The sequence below is a fragment of the Aphelocoma coerulescens genome, chromosome 20, assembly GCF_041296385.1.
Source record: "Aphelocoma coerulescens isolate FSJ_1873_10779 chromosome 20, UR_Acoe_1.0, whole genome shotgun sequence".
NCBI lineage: Eukaryota > Metazoa > Chordata > Aves > Passeriformes > Corvidae > Aphelocoma > Aphelocoma coerulescens.
In genome coordinates, this window is record NC_091033.1 from 15,296,525 (window position 1) to 15,317,011 (window position 20,487).

The 20,487-nt window shown below is 47.8% G+C and overlaps 1 protein-coding gene across 1 annotated transcript; it reads left to right on the plus strand.

The window, feature by feature from the left end:
• Positions 1-301: 301 nt before the first annotated feature.
• On the plus strand, positions 302-14,851 carry UBE2V1 (ubiquitin conjugating enzyme E2 V1). The gene is made up of 4 exons (XM_069033780.1): positions 302-375; positions 9,737-9,885; positions 11,976-12,101; positions 12,392-14,851. Exons 1-4 carry the CDS (start codon positions 354-356, stop codon positions 12,536-12,538), a joined length of 444 nt encoding a protein of 147 aa, XP_068889881.1. The 5' UTR covers positions 302-353; the 3' UTR covers positions 12,539-14,851.
• Positions 14,852-20,487: the final 5,636 nt, after the last annotated feature.

The following is a 20,487-nucleotide window of genomic DNA, read 5'->3' on the forward strand; positions in this document are numbered from 1 at the left end:
AGCTAATTTCCTTCCTATTTCTTTTAACTTTTTTTTTTATATTATGCACGAAGCGGAGCGGGCGGGGGGAAACTGGGCGGGAGAGTAAGGGGTGTTACATGCCCGACATCGCGCCGGTGTCCCGGAGCCCCCGGCGCGGTGTCCGGGGCTGCACCGAGCAGCGATAACGCCCGCCCGCGCCGCGGAGCTGTGGGAGCGCCGCACGTGCACCACAGAGCTCCCCGCGCGGACGCCCCGCCCCGCCCCGCCCACCGCGAGCTCCCCTTAGCGCGCCCGCCCGCAGCGCGCCGCGGCCGCAGTTCCCGCGTTGCGGTGACGTCAGGCGGGGGCGGGGCCGGCGGCGGCGGCGCAAGATGGCGGCGACCACGGGCGCGGGTGAGCGGGGCCGGGCCGGGCGGCGGGGCCGCGCTGGGGCCGCCTCGCCCCGGGGCACCCGCGGGGCCGCGGCTGGGGACGGCGGGGCGGAAGGCGTCCGGCGGGGGGGTGGCCGCGACCGGGGGACGGGGCGGCGGCGCGGCCCGAGCGGGGCCCGGTGGGGCGGGGGTGGAGCCGGAGCCGTCCCCGCTCCTGTCCGCGGGTCCCGGCGGGCCCGTTCGCGCCTCCCCAGGCGCTGCCGAGGCCTCGCGGTGGGAGCGGCCCCGGTGCGGGTCCGGAGGGCGAGCGGGGCCGCTCGGGCCCTGCGGGACGCGTGTCCCGGCGCGCCGGAACCGGGCCGGGCGCTGGGCCGGGGCGCCGGGCGGGCCCGCGGCCCTTGGCGGGGCTGAGGCCCTGACAGCGCCCGCAACACGGCGAGGCCGGCGCCGCCGTTCACGCGCTGTTCCTGCCGTGCTCCTCTCCTGGCCAGCTCCGTGTGGCCAGGGCTGACCTCGGTGCTCTCCTCTCGGTAGTCCCCAAGCCGTGGCTGCAGCTACGTGAGTGAAATCAGCCGCTTTAAAAGCCTTTTTCCCTAATAACCTCTCTCGGTTCCGTGAGAAGTGTGTAACTCCCGTGTCAGGACGTGTGTGCTCCAAGAAGGGAGTGAATTTTTTATTCCCTTCAGAGCTGCTCCACACCAGTTTTGAGTAGTTACACACGCTCTTCCTTTGCGTTTATCATTACACATTAAACAAAAATACTGCAACTAGATTCGGAGTGGGGTTTTTTTCTGTTGACATCCTCTTATGAAGTTCAACAGATCGAGTAAATCAGAGTCACTTCTCTTGAGCCAGTTTCATTTTCCTGTTTTCCTCAGTGGATGGAGGGTTTCACATGTGCCCCTGTGGTGCTTGTTTTCACATTGCATGCTCTGAAGTTTGACTGTGTGCTCACCAGAACGCGACTGGTGAGGATGTAGTAGAAGTATTTCGGAGTTCTTTTTTCACAGATCGTTCTCTATCAATGATTACTCTCAGATCTTAAGGATAACCATCATCATGCACATAATTCATGTTAATCAAGTTAATAAAAACACTTTTGAAGTGCAGTGGTTGCTGTCGTGAGAATTGTGTTACAGCTCTGTGTTTGAACGTGTCGAGGCATTGACTAAGGACACAAAAGCTGTAGCTCGGAAGAAGGAACCCTTCTTCCCCTGTTATGTCACACTCTCCTGCCTGCTCTGCGTTCTCAGTGAACCTTTCAAGCTGCTGACTTTGCATTTTGTGTTTGGCTGGAAGAACAAGGCAAATACTTTTCTTTTCAAGCCTGTACAGCTCTGTGAGTGAGTTGTTAGGTGGTCGTGGAGGAGCACGTGTGGGAAGGGGCTGGGCTGGAGTGACAGTCCCAGCACAGCCTTTGGAACAGGCTGTTGTTACCCAGCATCTGCTGGCCACGATGTGTCTGATGGATTCTGCCTGTTGCCCCCTGGGTTTGTGACAGCTGTCTCGTGTCCCCAGTGCTGGGAGCAGGGCCCTCGGTGTCCTGTGTGCACACGGCTCTTCAGCTGCTCCAGGGCTGACTTACAAACCTGTGCTGCAGGAGCGCTGCGTTTGTGCAGTAAACCCAAACTTCCGTCTGGGAGGCTCCGTGAATGGGAGCTTCAGCTGTAACTCAGGGGCTGCCCTCGCAGCGTTCTGTTGTGTTAGGAGGGGATGGTGATTCTCCTCTGCTGGTGGCAAGGGCAGCCCGGTGCCCAGGTGCTGGCAGTGGTGCTGCAGTGCAGGCTGTGTGGGTCCCTGCTGCCCCTGCAGTGAAGGCATGGCCTGACACGGGCTGGAGGTGACACCTCCTCGCTCCCCACTGCTGACCCCTCGCTGGGGGGCTTGCGGAAGTGCCTCAGTACTGCCTTCACTCATCTGGGAAACACAGTTTGCAGAGACTTGTTTCATGGAATTCATGTGTTCATACTTGTCTGTAAAACACTGCAGTATTTGTGATATCTTGAGTTCATGGTAGTTTAGCAGTGGAGCTTAAACACATACTGAAGATGAAAAATGCTCATCTGTCTTCAAAAGCAGCTACTGACCCAGAGGAATAAGTGGTAACAAATGTCCCTGTAACCTAAAAAAGTCATAGGGCTGGTCTTGGCAATTAGACAAGCAGATAGATTAGATATTTGTATCTATTAAACAGGTAGGAGTAATTAACAAGGGGAAAACCCCAATCCTTGGCCTGGAATGAATGTTAGGATGTGAGGTCCATCTGTACCATTGAGAGTGGGGAATCCTGTGTTGCTGATGATGTGGGTTTCCCACACACCCCATTACTATATGAATAAAAAGAAAGGATTGACTTTAATCATTTTAATAAGGCTGTTCCTAGGAGACCCCACTCTGTGTGTCCATCCTTCAGACTGAGGTGTCCTGCAGGAATGCTGAGCTGCCAGAGGTGACCTAGCAGGGGTCCAAGGGTTCCTCAGAGGATCCTGCACTTGCTGGGCTGCAGTTACGCTACAGACCTTGCTCCACGTTGCTGTCCTGCAGATTCAGGTTTTATAATGAGCCAAAACCCAGCCGTGCTGGCCTGGGGGATTGTGTTTCCCTAACTTTCATCCTGGGAAAGGTTTAATGACCTCACTTAACCTGCTTTTCTCTCACAGTTCAGTTTAGTGGGTCTGTTGCAGGGCTGTGAGGCACTGTGTTTTCCAACAGCCTGGAAGTACTGAATAGTAAAATGGTTTGCCCAGATTTAAGTTTTTCCAAGTGTGAGGAATGTGAAGAACTACAGAAGAACCATCCATTGGGTGTATGGCCGTGATAGTGCTGGTACACTTAATGCTTAAGGCTTAATGCTCCTAACAGAGAAGAGCACACATTGGGGTTAGTACAGTGTATTAAAAGTATCTATTTCTAACTGTTGGGGGACCTGTAACATCCCTGTAAACTCAAAGTGATGCTTGTGAAAAGCACAGGAGAGGCACAATGTGGGTATTGTGCAATACAGGTGCACCTGCCTTGCAAGTGCCCCACGATGGCTCCTTGGAGTGACAACAGGCATCCTTATCTCAAAGGAAACATTGCCAGCACCAAGTGCTCTCTGGGACTGTAAGTAAAAGACTCAAAGATAGGGGAAAAATAATTGAAGAGAAAATGGAGGATAAACTGTGCCTTCTTAAATAAGATGTACTGTGAGAGCACATGAAATAGTGCTAGAGGAGTTGATTGCAGAGCTTTGTGTACTGTAGTAGAAGGATGCAGTAGATTGAATAGAAAGGTAACTAGTTCAACACTCCTACGAGATGCTACTGAATTGAGTATTTTCATCTTCAATGACATAAATTACATAATATGTTTGAAAAGCAGCATTCTGTCTGAGAACAGTACTAATTAGTGTATTAAATACGTCAGCAGGTAAGGATCCTGGCAGGTGTAACACTGGCAGATTGGTGAGGGTGTGAAGGTTGGGATTTCAGGTTGAGGGTGCTGTTCAGCTTCTGCAAGCAGAGCTGCAGTTACTGATGGTTTGTGTCCGTCCCCTGGGTGTGAGCTGGGCCTGCAGGGACACCGTGTGTGTGTCGGGGTGGGCTCTGCTCCCCGGGGCCTGTGTCTGAGCCTGCCTGTGCCTTCACCTCTGGGGGGTGAGTGTAGGAAAACCCAGCGCTCCTGGGTGGGGAGGAGGGGCACAGAGAAGAGCAGGTCTTACTCAGTCACAAACTTTTCACAGTACAAAAGGAAATGGTGGGGGTTTCCCTCATGAGATTTGGTGTAAAGGTGTGGTCCAGGACACCAGTTCAGGGTGACTTTTTCTCTAGAATAACTTGTACCTCAGCTGGAAATGTTTTGCTTTTCAGTTGTGATACAAGCACAGAAATCATCTGATTTTAACTCTGCAGCTGCTGGAAAGCTGTGCTTGGCCTCAGCCTGCCTCAGACTAATGTTTCCAAGGAACCTGCCTGAAATATTGAAAGGTAGAACCAGCACTGAAGCTTGCACAGAACAGAGAACACTTCAGATTGTTGAAGTGCACAGGAAGTCATTTTTGTGTCTGCAAAATATTTCAGTACCTGTCTGCATCATCAGAGTGGAAACTGTGACTGTAAAGATGATGCAGGAAATCCAAAGTTCTGTCTCCTGAAAGCTTTTGTGACAATTGCTGAAAGCCTTCTATTTGGTTTTAATTATTCCATCACTTCAGAAACTTTATATACCATTGTGACAAGGAATGGCTTGTGTGTTTTTTTTACAGTCCCAGTGCTGCAAGGATAAGCTGTCTAATTCATTGTCTGCAGTCACTACAAAGACACGAAACTTAGACTGGAAATTAAGGCTGAATATCAAATACACAGAAACAAGCAACAGAAAGCACTTTAATGTATTGAGCAACAGAGATGTTTAAAGTTGTTGGATTTCAGCTCAAGTTAGTGTAAATCAGGAACTAGTAGAGAAAGCGGAGTTTAAATTGTCCAGAAAGGCCAGTTTGGTAAGTTCCTTGTTACCAGTGAAGATGTGGAAAAGCCTTCAGCAAAAGACAGTTCCTCTCCTTGGAGCCCCATTTTCTGGGTGCTTTGCTGAGGTGTGCTGTGCCCTGTGTCTGTGCTTTAGTCCTGAAGAGAAATGCTTGTAACTGGATCTCACTTTAGAAAGGAGAGGGAAACGTGTTGTTGAAATTTTTGAAGTGTATGTTTTGTTCTACTGCCACTGATCCAAAAAGATTGGAGGAGAAAGATCTACCCCCAAGGGCACATGGCCTGCCTGGTTTCACAGTGCTGTTCTCAGCTCCATAAGGTCTCTGGGTGTGAAATTGCTTCGGCTGCATAACTGAGGAAAATGGGAGATGGGAAGATGTAGTCTGTGAGTAAGATGAGAAAAATCTCAGCCTGATAAGATCCCTCTTGAAGTTGTTGCAAGACACATTCAGTCGTTTATCTATCTTTAGTAGTGCTGCATTAAAAGGTAAATCTGAGAGTGCTTTAAGATCTTTAAAAGTCCAAGCTGACATTTAACTGTCATTCAGGGTAATTCTGTTCTTCCTTTAGTGAGATTCTGACCAGGTCAGTTTCCTTTTTTCACACTTTCAGCATGCCGGCTCTGTCCTGCAACTTACTGGTTTACAAACAGCTGGGTTGTGAGGTGCCAGGGAAATTTCTGACAAGGAAAACAGAAGGTCCTGATACACTTGAAGGCTGAACAGGATGTCACGAGGTCACCCAGCTTCTTAACTGCAACTCTGAGCTCCATGAAGTACAGTCTGTGGTTTGGTTCTCCTCTCTGGTTGCCATAAAATTATTTCATTAACGTTTTGTAGCTGGTGAACTTGTGTGTGGGTTTGAGGCTTCGCAAATACACATTGCTAAAAGGTGTGCTTTGAGAAGGATTGTTCAAATCTGTCGCTGGAGATCTCACCTAGTCAATACAGTTATGATTTAGCTTTCACAGGTTTGCCATTGTGATTAATAGTGAATATCTCCTTTTGCTCTAAAATATGTTTTCAGTTCAATTTCTGGGAGTATTTCTGTGAGGTTAGGCAAGCTGCAAGTGAAGCAATTACTGAGATATTACTATATGTTTCAAATGAAGCTGCTATTTCAGAGTTGTCTTGAACCATAGTGAAGGCTAAATTAAAATGCATAACTGAAAGTACTTTAGACAAGCTGATGACTTTTTAATTGCCTCTCGCTTTCTTTAGGCTTTCTTGTGTTAAATGAAGGGCTCTCAGAAAAACGGGTTGGTTTGGTTACTGCCCTGGAAATATCCATTGCTACACTGAGAGGGTTATGCAAGGTATTTATTGGGGGGTGGGAGGAGGAAACACCAGGGACTCCTGCTGCTGTCAGGGGGCACAGGGCATCACCTGACTGCAGCTGCCATGCTTCAGCCATGGACATTATTTGGCAGATACTGTGTATGCATAGGACAGATCTGACCACTTTTTAGGAATCTTGGTGGACAGCAAACATGATGGTTATGTGTTTGTGTATGATCACAAGTGATAAAGTTTGTATGGCTTCTGAGGTCTGGGTCGCAGCAGGACATGGTAGCAGACCATGAGCGCTCCAGGCCATTGCAAATGAGGAGGAGATGGGGTTGGCTAAATGGCCTTGTGCATCTTTCCAGACTGACCAGAAGGACAAATCTGGTATTTATTCTGCCTTGCTTAAGGGAAGTTTATTTATATAAAGCATTTATGGTCATATGGGCATAATCTTTTTTATTAATCTGTGTGATTCTATTGAATGAATTTCCTGAGAATGTGTCAAGGAGGGAGCTGAATTGCCACCTTCTGTGGTAGCTGAAGCAATGGTCCTTCATGTTACACCCTGAGCTTTAGAATAGGGGGTAAAACATGTTCAGAAAGCAGCAATGCTGTTGGACAGGGTCATCTGTTGTAAAATTACCAATTCTCTCCCATGCTCACTTTATTTTCCATGAAGTGCATAAAACTCAAATCTGTGTTCTTCGCTTTGGGCACCCCCTTTGCCACGATGTCCCTGCAGTGCTCACAAGGAGCAGTTCCTGTGCAGTGAACACTCATTCCTGGTAACGATTTCCGTGTGACAGGAGTCAGTGCACAGTATGACTCGCCAGCTCTCTGGAGACCTCGCACTTGCCAAAGAACTCTGAAATCTGTGTGACTCTTTTATGGCTCTGATTCATGCTGGATTCATGCTGAATCAGAGCAGCTGTATCTGGGGAGAGCTCAGCAATTAAGTTGCCTTCTCTTCCCAGAAGGTTGTAAAGCCAAGCCCAGCTCTGGGTAGCGAATGTCAGATCTAAGGCTGCCTTTCAGTCTTGGTTGTGGCCTGCTCGAATATGTACATGATGATGTCATTTTTAATTACATGCTCACTTAAAGATTCCTGCCTGGCTCAGTGAACAGGGTGTGATGCTCAGAGGGATCACTCAAAGCTGATGCTCAGAGGAAGGGTGGACAGGCAGTATTTTTGGTTTTCTTCTTTGGTGTGTGGCCTGTGTCTACCATAAAGCTGATTCCTCCTGGGTTATTTAGTTTGGCCTAAGTAAATACCAGTAAGTTGTCTTTGTACCACTGATAACTATGAAGGGTTGTTATCAAGGAGCGAGGCACGGACACACAGATGATGCTTGTTAAGCGTTGTGGTGTGGAAATGAGAGCATTTTTTGGCACTGTGACTCATTCAAGGTGGGTCTTCTGCTGCCTCCGGCTAGTGGCTGCTCGGGCTGGGGTTCTGATAACAGCCACAGGGTTTCCTCTGTGGCATCCCCTGCCCTGGGAAAAGAGCTGCTGGGCCTCCTCCAGAAGGACGTTCTGTTTGCCCTTCTCCCCTGGCCCTGTGTTTCCTGGGCACCAGCAGGCAGGGCTGCAGCCCAGACAGTGGTTTAGCTGTGAGTCATTCCCCATCAGCAGCTCTCCTGTGCATCCAGTGCAGCAAAACCAGGGAAACAGGTGGGGTGTGTGCAAGCAAAGGTTTCACCTTGTCCTTCAACTCATGCTCCATCTGTGTCTCGTGTCCCCCAGCTCTCTTACCCTAGGTGTTGGAGCTGGGCTGCTCTGCCTCCCCAAACTGCAGCATGGACAGCATTGGGAACAGAATTAAACATGTGGTGGCTCGTCTGTCATGGCTCAGGTGTGACTTGCAGACTTGAACCCTCGTGTCTGAGATATACAGGATACACACTTCATACTTTAAAGATTTTGTGGGAGAGTAAATGCTGGAGTTTGTCATGCGGGGGATGTGACAGTGGTGCCCAGGAGGTCCTGTTGCCACCTAGGGTCTGGTGCTCAGGCAGTCTCATGGCGATGGCTTTATCAGCCCCAGCTGACTCCTTTCCTTTCACAGCCAAAGGTTTGGTTTGCTCAGCAGCCATGGTAGAAGCACGGTCTGGCTGGGATGGGATTTGGGATTTGGCAGGGAGCTGTGCTCAGCAGACCCAGGATCGGAGGTTTGGTTCTGCCAGTGCAGGTCTGGTGTTTTCTGGCACCACTCTGCTGGATCTGGGTCCCTGTGCTGCTGCTGCAGCTGTGACTGAATTCTGCTGCCCAGGATGTTCTTGGATGTGATCACGTTAGATGTGTATCCAACTGGCCAACAAACTACTTTCTTTAGTCATTTGCTGGTTTGGTTTCTTTTATGCATGCTTTGTAGTGAATGAAATATGGACACCTCTGATTGTGCAGCAAAATCATCTCTGCCATTTAGTTTCCTTAGGTCATTGCTATATTTAAAAGAGTTTAAAACTACTGGATCCTCTGTATTTTGCACATGGCCAAGGAGTGCTCCATGGGCTGCAGGTGGATCACTGCTTCCCCAGGGACCTCCATGGGCTGCAGGGGCATCTCTGCCTCTCCTTCACTGACCTTGGTGTCTGCAGAGCTGTTCCCTGGCATGTTCTCACTCTTCTCTCCAGCTGCAGCTGCTCCTGTGCAGTAACTTTGTCCCTTCCCAAACACTTTATCCCATCAGTGCTGATGGGCTGGGCCTTGGCCAGCAGTGGGTCTGTCCTGGAGCTGCCCAGGATTGGCTCCAACACATGAGGGGGGAGCTTCCAGCAGCTTCTCACAGGAACCAGCCCTGTAGCCCCCCACCACCAGAACCAGGCCCTCAGACCCAAGGCAAAGGAGCAGCAGTGGTCCGGAGTGTGCGGTTCTGCTCTGTGATGCCTGGGGTGCAGCTACCTCAAAGAGCAGTGAAGCCCACTGTGGCCTGGGTTCAGGATCCTCCTTCACCACAAACTCAGTGTGTGACCTTGGCTGTGTCATCTAAGCTCTCTGTGCCATTGTTTTCCTTTGATGTAATGGGGAGAAGGAAATCTCCCTGTTTTGCTGTCTGTTCTGAGGAGAAATGTGCCAGCAATTGTGAAGTGCTGAAATTCCTTGGTGGTGGAGGTCACAAGTTCAAAGGATGCTATTGCTGCTGACAAAGCCCACTTCAATTAACTTCAGATTAACCTACTAATGTTATGAAAGAGTTTTATTTGTTTTGGAAGGTATTTTTAAAGCTCTGAGTTGACTGCTGTCAAGCCTCTTATGGTGTCATTTTGTAGAAACTTCTAAATTTTTATACTATAAATCATATAGACAAGTGCTAATTAGAACTCCATAGTACTGGGTCTACCTTTGAGGGAACAGAGATTTCCTTTCATTTTACTGCCGGCTGTAATATGTGGCCTGTCAGCCTTCTAAAATATTTATTTGGGGATACCTTTATTTTGTTTGTAAAATCCAAGGTAAATATGGGAATAGCTTTTTTGTAATGTTAAAATACTGTCATTCAAAAAGTAGTGCTATTTTTATGGTTTTGCCCAAAATGTGATCTGTAGGACGACCAAAAGTATCAGGGAAATTATTCTAGGGTTTTTTTCTTTACTGGATTTCTTAACTGAAAATATTTTTCTGATTGTTTCAGGAGTAAAAGTTCCTCGTAATTTTCGTCTTTTGGAAGAACTTGAAGAAGGTCAGAAAGGAGTAGGGGATGGAACAGTTAGCTGGGGCCTTGAAGATGATGAAGATATGACACTTACAAGATGGACAGGAATGATTATTGGGCCTCCAAGAGTAAGTATCCACTTAAATACTAAAATTGTACTGTTACATTTTTTTCTTCCCCTTTGTCCTAACCTAACCACTGAAGCAGACACTTAACAAAAGACAAATGACTGAAAAAACTTCAGGAAGTGATTTATGTTGAAGTTCAAGTTCTGTATAATAATGGGTTTGATGTATCTATATGGCTTTTTGCTTATAATTTGGAAGATTTTAGTGCTTTTCTCTGGTCAGTTTGGTTACACATCTGCTTTACAATTGCAGATTCAGTAAGACATAACTTTTGAGATCCCAGAATTCTAACGTCCTGTACCTTTGAATCCAGCAAGGTTTAAAATCCTTCAGCTAGTGAGGTTACAAATGGAGCTGCTGCAGGTGCCAGGGGATGCTCTGTGCAGCACTGCTGGTCTTTCTGCTGGTCCTGTTCAGTTTTTGGGGTGCTGTTAATTGCAGCAGGACTGAGGGGTGAGAGTTTCAGTTGACTGAGGAAACTCAAATTTTAGTGATTTCAGTCTCTTCTCTGAATGTCCTCTCCCAAAGCAGCATCTTATAATGCAGCTGGTCTTTGTGGGAGTATTGTCTCTTCTCCCCCCAGCCCTACTAAACTGTGGGTTTACACTCTAGTAGTGAACTTGAGGACTTAATTGTGTGTTGAATGTGTGCATGTGTTCTAAAACCAGAACTTGTCTGTCATCTCCAGTTTCACTGTTCTGTTTCCTTAATATCCTTTGATGGAGTGCAAGTAGCCAATTCTCCTTCCTGCAAGAGCAGATGTCTTCTACATCTGGCCTCAGTATCATTTCTCAGTAATTACAGGGGTCATTATATGAAAATCTTTACAGGTCTTTCATCATGTTACTGCTCTCTGTTCCCATTCTGTCGGTTGCCTTTTTTGACATACAGTGAGGCTGTACAAGAACGTGCATTATAAAGGCATTATACATGAAGTGTTTTCTGTCTCATCCAGAAGTGTTGTTTACTTGTTGTCTGCCTTTGTTAATCTCTCCCCAGTCACAAGCATTTCATTTGTTTATGATCTACCCAAATTGTTTTCTAGAACAGCATTTGATTTTAGAACATTAGGAGAGTGCTAATGAGCCTGCATTAAGGCTGTGAAGAAAGCTCGCTGTGTGCATAGGGTTTATGGAAAATTTAAACAACCTTGAAATCTAATTTAGAAAATTAAATAGGAATTGAAATGTGCAAACAGGAGCGTGCAGCCTTGCCAGCAGTGATGGAAGTTTGCAGTTCCTGTCATGCTGCAAACCAAGGCTACAGGGCCATCACAGCAGAGGGCTCAGTCAGCTCTGCCTCTCCCGTTTTTCTGACACACTTAGGAATGTAGATCTTCTTGCCAGGAGTGTTGTGACTTCTTTTGAGCTTCTTGCTTGAAGGCAGCAGACTGTACTGTGAGAGATTCTGGGGACTTGCAGCCATTCTTTTTTGCTGTTCTCCTTTTAACACTTCGTATTCAGTGATTACCATTTTGGTCCTTAGTAGGATGTGGGAGTACTGGCTGGGGAATAAAGCTAAGTCCTGTTTCCCTCTGAGTGGAAAGCAGTCACACTTGTAGGAGGTGGAAGGATCTTACGCTGGATTCCAGTGGGAAAAATGACTAGCTGTGCAAAGCTGGAGTTCCCTGTGTGCTGCTGCCCCGAGTGTCCATGCACGCGTGTGTCACTCCCAGGCTGGGCGATGTCCCACAGTCAGGGAGTCACCTTGTTGACACAGACTACTCAAAAACAGTGCCACTGTCAGAGCCTCAGCTTTATCTGCACACGTTCTGTACTGGCTGTGCCCAGCCAAGGCTTCCCACTGCCTGCTCTGCGTGTGGGGCAGGTGTTCCAGAGACCCCGAAGCCCTGCACCGACCTCAGGGGTGTTCCCTGCTCCATGCACAGAGACCAGCAGAATTTATTACCCTGAAGAAACATTTGATACTCTGAATATTACAAAATGAACTAAAATACGGTAGCCAGCATAGTATCTACATGGCTGCCCACACTTCTGGTAGTTCCCATGTTCCTAAAGTAGCCACTGCTTTAACCAAATGCTTATTGAGCTGCCTGATGTAATTGTTTTCCCCCTTTCTTTTCCCCTCAGACAATTTATGAAAACAGAATATACAGCCTTAAAATAGAATGTGGGCCTAAGTATCCAGAAGCACCTCCATTTGTAAGATTTGTAACAAAAATTAATATGAATGGAGTAAATAGTTCTAATGGAGTGGTAAGTTTTCTGCTTTTATTCATTTTAATGTTGTTTTTTCATGTAGCTTCAGTGCTTTGCTTGTACTTGTAGCTTGCTTAGCTACTCATTGCTTGTGGTGCTGTTTGTTGGAGAAGGAAAGGGGGTAGAAGGGAAGTGGACAAGTGGAGATTTATTATGCTTTTAGGAATATACTTGCTTTTGATTTCTCCCACTCAGATTTCATGTGGGATCTTTAGTTGGGGGTGGGAGGGAGTCAAGTGTAACTGGTGCACCAATTCTGACAGGAATGGTCTTTTTGTCTATTTTAGGTGGACCCCAGAGCCATATCAGTCCTAGCAAAATGGCAGAATTCTTATAGTATCAAAGTTGTTCTGCAAGAGCTTCGGCGTCTAATGATGTCTAAAGAAAATATGAAACTTCCTCAGCCACCTGAAGGACAATGTTACAGCAATTAATTAAAAAAAAAAAACCAACATGCCCCCCTTATTCAATTTAAGCTGTCTTCATTTTCCACAGTAGTAAATTTTCTAGATGCATCTTGTAGACCTCAAAATACTGGAAAGGAAGTTCCCATTCAAAGGAAGTTTTTCTTGAGATACTGTAAATGATACTAATTTTTTTTTCATTTGAAATATAAGTTGTGCTATAACAAATAATCCTGTCGTGTAACCACTGTCCACATAGCTGAACTTCTGGTATCAGGAAAAGTCTATTTAAATTTATTACTGTCAAGACCAGTGTGGCACATCCAACTTAACTGTGAAAGGATCCATCCCACAATCACCTTGCTGTGTGTCTGGCCTGGGTTGTTTTTTTCTTTCTCTGTCTTTTGCAATAGAGTCGAAGCTCAGGGCTATTTATTAGAGTAGACACAAAGGTTTTTGCTTCCAGTACTACACTGGGCTGTATGGACTACTACTGGGGATGTGTGCTAACCTCAGTCATCCCTCCCTTTGTGCTCGCTCTAGTAAAGGCTGAATGTGACTGTGGTCGTTTTTGGGTTTTTATTATTTTTTTAAATGCCCTGATAATCTGGGGCAAGCTTTCCTACTTTCCTTTGGCCAAGGCATAGATTGTATTTCTCTTCCTGGTCCCCTCCACCAGTGACGTGAGCTTTGGGTGAGGGATTCAGGATTCTTTTAATCTCTTCCCTCTTCCCCTCTTTTTAGTGGGGGTGCTGCTTTCTTTTTGCCCCTTTTGGTGACTCTTCTCACCCCTGGCCCAGGGGTGAGCATCGGGGCAACAACTTGACCTATTCCCTCCTGCTTATCATTTTGGTTTTGCAACAAATTTAGTCTTCACCAGCCTGGGAAACAAGAGTATCTGTTCTGCTGGCAAATGTGGGTTTTCCCTTCCCTCCAGCACTGCTGCCACACCGCCAAGCTGGCCACAGCCGTGCTCTTAGATAGGCTTTGATGTGGGGAAAAGAGCAGTAATTTACCAGGATTGCCCAAACCATCTGCTGCCAAACTTCAGTGGGGGAGACTCTGCATGTAGAGATTCTGAATGCACTCCAGGTACACTCAAATCGTTGTGTTTTGGTGCTTTGGATTGACCCAAGAATGTTAATTAACAAAATGTTGCACTTGCATTTGCCCCTTCTAAAGATGTGACAACCACAGACAAATCAATCTGGGTGGTAGATTTTATCAGGGTTCTGTAAGTCTTAGAAATCTCTTCAGTGAAGATTTTGGGAAGCGGTGGCACAGCAGATTAAGGACCTTGACTGGCTTTGCATCCTGGCAAATCACTGCCTTTTCTGGTTTACTGTTCCGGACCACTAACTGCTGCAATGTGGATGCAAGCTTACAGGAAACCAACCTAGTGTGTCCTAAGTTTTATGAAAAATTCAGTGTTTGTGTAAAAAAAAAAAAGGAAAAAAAAAGAAAAAAAAGAGAAAAGAGTAAAAATAAACACATTTTAAAGCAGCAGCTGTCAAGTCAATGAACAATTGATGTTTCCATTAACTTCTGAGGAAAATATTAGTTGTAAGGATTTAACATCCTCTGTACTGAAAGTTTAACATAACAGTATTCCATAAGCAGCCTTTTTATTGTATCAGACCATTGCCTGATTTTAATATAATAAAAAGTGTGCATTAATATTAGAAGGCTTTAATTGTATTTATGTTTAGAATTTTGATCCCTTAAGGAATTCTTGATTTGTTGGAAGTATCTTCCTACAGATCACATTTAGCTGACAGAATGTAAACTGGCAATTGTCTCTATCCAGCTGCTGCTGCTGTGCCAAGGAGCATCTGTAGTTTTGGTTTAAGCCTCAGGCTGCCCCAGACTTGGCCGTTGGTAGTGTCAGGTGAGGCCCAGGAGCTGCCAAAGGGCTCCTGGATCCCTGTGCTGTCAGTGCCGTGGCCTTGCTGTGCTGGAGTAGCGAGGAAATGGAATCCCTGTACAGCTGCATGTTACACTGTCTGTCAAGTCAAGGACTATTTCACAACCTGAAATTTTAAGTGTTTTCCTCAGATAGTGAAGAGTAACAAGCTGAGCTTTTCTTCAGATCTGGGTAAAAACAAGGCTGTGAAATTTTGGCCTTTTCCTAGTGTAAAGTGTCTCCAGACGATATCTGGAAGGTCCTGATGCATTCACTGCAGTGATGGGCTGCAACAAGGTTCTTCCTGGGTTGGGAATGAGAAAGGGAATGACCTTGTGAAGCTTTGTGAAACTTGCTGCTGGTTTCTGGCCTGGAATGAATACTGCTCACTCGCTCATGGGGCAGCCCCGAGGGTGTCTGTGAAGACAATGGGACTAATACTCTGTGTGTGTGTGTGTGTTTATTTAAAAGAGCTTCGTGTCAAAGATGGTAAATGGGCATTGGAACAAAGTGATAATTACAGTGGGCTGCTTGATTGTCTCTTTTTCAGAGTGCCCTTGCCCTGTTTAGGAGGTTGTGGTTGGTGCATGTTTGGGACTTCCCTGAACCTTCCTACTTCGAGTAATGATTTTAAAACCGTGAAAGCGTCTGGTTTGCTTTGCAAATTGTACAGGTGAGAGCATCCCATCCTGGCTGGGAGCTGTGCTGGCAGGAGCCACCTGTTCACAGCATCTGCCAAAGTTGGATGCTGCTTTTAAAAAAAGGGTTCACTGTGACTGTTCTCCCCCAGGAGCTGCACTCTCCGGACACCTCAGTGCTCCATTGCTGTCCCCACAACCGAGTAAGAGCGGTGTGGAAAAATAACACCTTGGGAGTCAGCTGCCGGTGGAGCTGCATGGTGGCTCTATCAGTGTGTGTCACCTGTGCAGGGGAAGGGACAATTCACCCCCAGGCTGGTGCTTGATGCTTCGGAAATGAGGTGTGGAAACGAAGCTGTGTCAGACCTGTGCTTATCCAAACTCTGGCAGCGCCCAGCAGAGTGCTCAGGTGATGCCTGCCAGCCTTCTGTCTGTGTCCCGAACTAGTGTCTCTTTAAAGAAAGCTGTGAAGGGATAATAAATAAAAAAAGGGGATTGGCCATTAAATAAATAGTGTGCTTGGAGCAGGTGCTGCTGGAGGTGGCTGAGCAGCACTCGGAGGAGGCTGCTCTGAGCCGGAGCTCACCCTGCACTGTGCCCGCAGAGGGTCCCTGAGCCATCCCTGTGCCCCATGTGCTGGACTCTCCCAGCAAAGCCCCACCTGCCCATGCTTCCCGGGGATGTGGAGCAGCATCTGCCTCGCCTCGGCCACGGGGACGGCAGAGGGAGCCAGAAAGCTTCCCAAGGCTGTGCCGGCCGGGCCTCAGCTGCTGCTCGAGTTAAATGGTCCGTCCTCGTGTGGGAACCACTTTTCGTATTTAGCCGGAATCGGTTTCAATTTGAAAAGCCTGTGTATCGTGACTGTCCCACTGTACAGGCATTAACTTGCTGGGGGAACACCAGCCCCGCAGCGAGACCTTAATTGTTAATAAAGACTAATGGTTGTTTGCTTCTTGGTGTGTTGGAATTAAGCTCCGTGTGTGTACGTAAGGAGTATGTGCTTAAATGTGCCCTCTCTGCTCTCTTACAACCCCATGCAGTGCTTTGTATTTAAAATTTTTCTCCCACTATCATAGTAACAATTCTGAAGCCAGAGCATGTCGTCAGCCGTTCTGTGAGACATGGTGTTGTCTGTGGCTCATCCCGGCGTGGGACAAGGATGGAGCAGGAGGAGCAGCTGTGCCCCTCGCCCCTGGGCAGACCCTGACCGAGGGCTGCTCCGGGGGCTCTGTCCCAGAGCCCTGACCCTATATCCCTGCGGGGTGGGTGCAAGCAGAGGAACAACGCTGAGCTGTGGAACCGAACCCCGCAGGGATGTGCAGGGGATGTGCTCCTGCTCCTTTGCCAGGTGCTTTGCAGAGCATTGCCAGGGCTTTGGGAGCTGTTTGTGGCTTACCTTGGTGTTTGTGGGAATTGGCCGTTCAGCATCTGAGGTCAGTGCTTTGCCTACAGGACAGTCTTTGCTACACCAAGGAACAGCACGGGGGGTTCCATGAGTTTTTTTCAAGGTGGCACCAACATGCCCTTCAACAGGGGAGTTCCAGTTCTGCAAGTACCTGTAAATATGTGTGCATCAAGCTTTACCTACCCTGAGCTGAAAGAAACTGAAGAGAAATTGATACTGATAGTATCTAAACTTTTTTACTTCCTATTTTTGCTTACTATTTTATATTTAAGAAGGTTTTTCTGATGGCTAAGGGTTTTCCTGCCAGTGGAATTGCCATGTTGCATTAATCTTGCCTAACGTGCTCTCCCAGTGCTCGCTAACCTGGCTGCTGACTGAAATTCAGGTCCCTTAATAGCTCCTCATTTTCCCTGGTTGTGCTGTAGCAGATTGCTGGAGAGTGTGCTGAAGCCTGCGAAGAGCCCCAGTAAAGGCAAATTTAATTTAGGCACATGCTTAAGTGCTTTGTTGGACCAGAGCCAGCATGTTCAGCCTCTGCCAGGAGAGAGGCTTTTTTAGCCTTTGTTGAGCATCTTCTTCCTTGTCCTCCCTTCTTGGTGCTACATCCCTGGTGCTTGTGCCTTTACATTTTCCCTGATGTCTCCCATATTTGCTGTCACAAAAAAGTAAAGAGCAGAAGATGATGTGGAGGATAGGGAGATAAGCTGGATGCTCATCATTTTATATCTGTCAAGCATCTTGTCACCTTTTTTTTCATCCTTATCTCCTTTTAAATAAAGCCTAAAAAGGATTTTCAGAAATGTGGGTCCTGTCCTAATTTTCTGCCTCTTGAGCCAGGTTGTTGGTGGCTTTGCCCTGACATGTCTAGAAAGCCCTGCAGAACGTTGATGGGTGATAGGAGGGGAGAGTAAATGCCAAATGGTCTAAAAGTCTCTTCCCCTCTCTACTGCTCAGCATCTATTCTTTTATGTTGTCTTACTTTTATATTTCCACTTGCCAAAGGATGTTTCAGGATAGCCAAAGCTGAAGATTCTTTGAGAGTTAAAAAACAGCCAAGCAGGAGTTTTGGAAAGAAAAGTGATGCAAACTTTTGAGCCATCTTCATCAGAAATGATGGGGCTGTTTTCCCTCCTACTCGCTCTGCTTTAAAACCACCTGTTCCTAATTGCCTTGATCATGGTCTGCAGATCTGTAGAGGATTTTTGTTTGCCTGGTGCTGGAGGCTTTCTGGGAGTGATTTGCTGTAAGTGAGGCAGAGGGAAGAGAAGCCGAGGGGAGGCTGGAGGCTGCCCCAGTCCTGTGCACATGGGCAGGGGCAGAGAGGGAGAAGTGCCTGGTTTGGTGAGCTGGCAATGAGCTGCTGTGTGTCCCCTTGAGACAGGGGGAGCACAAACAGTCCCACAGCTTCAGGAGTGTTCCTGAAAATGAATGGTAGTGCCTAATTGCAGCTGTGTGCAGTCATTCTGGATGCTGTAGGTAGGGTCTGTATGTGTCTGCCTGGAGCAGGGAGTGGGAGTGAGGAACAGCCGCAGCAGGACGGAGATCTCAGCGAGGATCTGCCAAACTTCTGTCCCTCCAAAGAGACCTCTTAAATCCCTGGGCTACCAGATTAGATGCTGTCCAAGGTTAGCAGCCAGATGTTTCTCAGCTGTTTGGACTGGTTTCCAGCTGAGACCAAATGAGTGGCTATCCAACATGTACGTATTAATATAAACATTTTAGAGGCCTTGCCTTGAGTGAGCCATTAAAAACTTCCCACGATCCTGTGAGCGATGCTGCTTCCTTGGAGAGCATCAGAATTTTGTATCTCGCACTTGAGTATCGCGAGCGGGTCAGGCTCGGCTGCCACCTGCTCGCACAGCACCGGGGCCGGGCCTCCCCCTTGTTTTAGTGGCGCCAGAGCAGTGTGGTCCCTGGAATTTGATTATTTGTGTTAGCAGATAATTTAGGCCAGAAGGCTGAGAGTGTTCCCTTCCTTCCCTGGATGTCGTCATGCTTCCCAGTGAAACACAGTCCCGGGTCCTGTGTCCCTTCCCCTCCCCTTGCCCCAAAAGTAACACAAAAACCCTTTCAATGTCTCTTCTTGTGCAGGGTCACTGCCCACTCGTTTTAGGCTTGGTTTTGGTCTGTGCAAGCCTAGCAGGAGACGATTTCATTAACTCCAACATGCAGAGCCATGCTTGAAATTACTACATGCATTAAAAAAAACCAGTTGGTTTTTGGTGTGTGGTTCTTCTCCTAAAATATTCCTAATACCACCCATGAGCTTTGGTGTTCAAACAAGAGTGACAAGAAATGACCCCCTGTAGTCTCCCACTGCCATGAAACAAGACCCTTCTAATACTTCCCATCATTATCATCAGATTTTAGTGCCTTGGTTCTGCCAGACCTGGCTGTGGGAGCTGCCAGGGGTGTGGAGAGGGAAATCTCCCAGGGATGTTTTTAATGAGATAATGGGATCAGCTGGGACAGCAGCCATGCTGACATGTGCTTGGCTCATGCCATTTCTTGCCTGAGAGTCTCAGCTGTCCCACCATCAGCAAGGCCCTGGACTGGCACTTGACTGGTGTCTTCCCGTGGCAGAGCCCAGAGGTCTGACTTCGGGGAACAATTGTAATTCCACAAGGACAGCTTTTAGTGTTGTGTACAGTAACACCTATGTTCTTGATGTGTCCTGGTGTGAACGAGAGCAGGATGCAGCTTCTCTGATTGCCTTTCAATGATTTTTAAGAATGTCAAGTAGTTGAGAGGCTCTGAAGGGAGTGGTGGGATGAAGTGGCTTTTCCCAGCCGTTCAGCCCCCGGGTGTGCCCCTGGCTGGGCCCTGTCCATGTTTGCAGCTCCCACAGTTCAGTCATAACCAAGAACTCACATCCCTTGGTGGGAGTGAATATGTGCCAGCACAGATCCCAGTCAGGATCCAGGAGCCATCAAACCCAAGGCTGGGTGTTGGATCTGTTCCTCTTTCCATTCCCCACAGCTTGGCATCCCCAGCTGAGAAAGGGATGCAGTTTTTTGAAAAGAAAAATGAGAAGCTATTTTCCCCTCTCCCTGGCACAGAGGCATTCCTGCAAGCAGGAATTGTCAGCCCTGGATGATGGGATGGGTGTTTTCAATCATTCCATTTCCTTGTTATTTCTTGCTCATTTTTTACCCATTTTGATTTATTTTTAATGGCCCTGACACCCTTGTTTATAATAATAAACAGCAAACGTGTGGACACAATGACTCTATTTCAGGTTCAAGTGTTTTTAATAAGCTTGCAGCGAGAAATAGACCCGAGCCCAGATCTGGAGAAACCCGATGAAGACTCTCTGCTGCTGCAGTGAAATCCGATTTCGGAGTCGCTGCTGTGCAAACAGCCCGGACAGCGACCGCCGCGCCGCTCTGACTCCCGGCCAGGCCTTCCAGACAACACTCCCCTTTGTATCGCTCCAAACCCTGGCTCCCAAGCAGTGTTTTTGTCTTCCAGACATGGCCTGATTTAAGCAAAGGAAAGACAAGGGGGTAGGTACAGATATATTTTTATTATTATTATTTATCGGTGCCTCTGCAGCCCCCCTCGGCACACGGCCTATCCGGAGCAGGGCCGGGTAATTCCCATCTGGGATGTGGCAGCAGCACAAGGGAAAAAGTGATGATCAGCATTGTGAGGCCTCGTGCTGTTTAATTAAGCAAATCCTTATTAGCTATTTTCAATGGTGTAACAACTTTGAGGGAGTCGTTGTTTGGCAACAAAAATACCCGGGGGGGGTGTGCCGGCAGCCGAGGGGCTGCGCGTGCCTCCGGTGCCCGGCAGAAGTCAGGGATGGCTGCTGGAAAAACACTGCCCAGGCTGGGAGGTGGGGATCAGCCTTTCGGGAAGACAAGAGCTTGATTCTGGAGAGCACGGGATGGAAATGCTGCCCCTGGGAACCCCCGGCAGGGCTCCGAGGGGCTGAGGGTCACGCCAGGAGCCCTGGGGAGCTGGGAGAGGCCCGCTCTGTGAGCCCCAGCCCCAGCAGCCTGTCCCGTCTCCCTCTCCCATGTCCACA

Excerpts from the sequence above, each read along its gene's own strand:
- UBE2V1 (XM_069033780.1), top strand. The coding sequence starts at position 354 with ATGGCGGCGACCACGGGCGCGG. Across the intron at positions 376-9,736 it reads GGCGGCGACCACGGGCGCGG|GAGTAAAAGTTCCTCGTAAT; the intron begins GTGAGCGGGGCC and ends TGATTGTTTCAG. Across the intron at positions 12,102-12,391 it reads TAAATAGTTCTAATGGAGTG|GTGGACCCCAGAGCCATATC; the intron begins GTAAGTTTTCTG and ends TGTCTATTTTAG.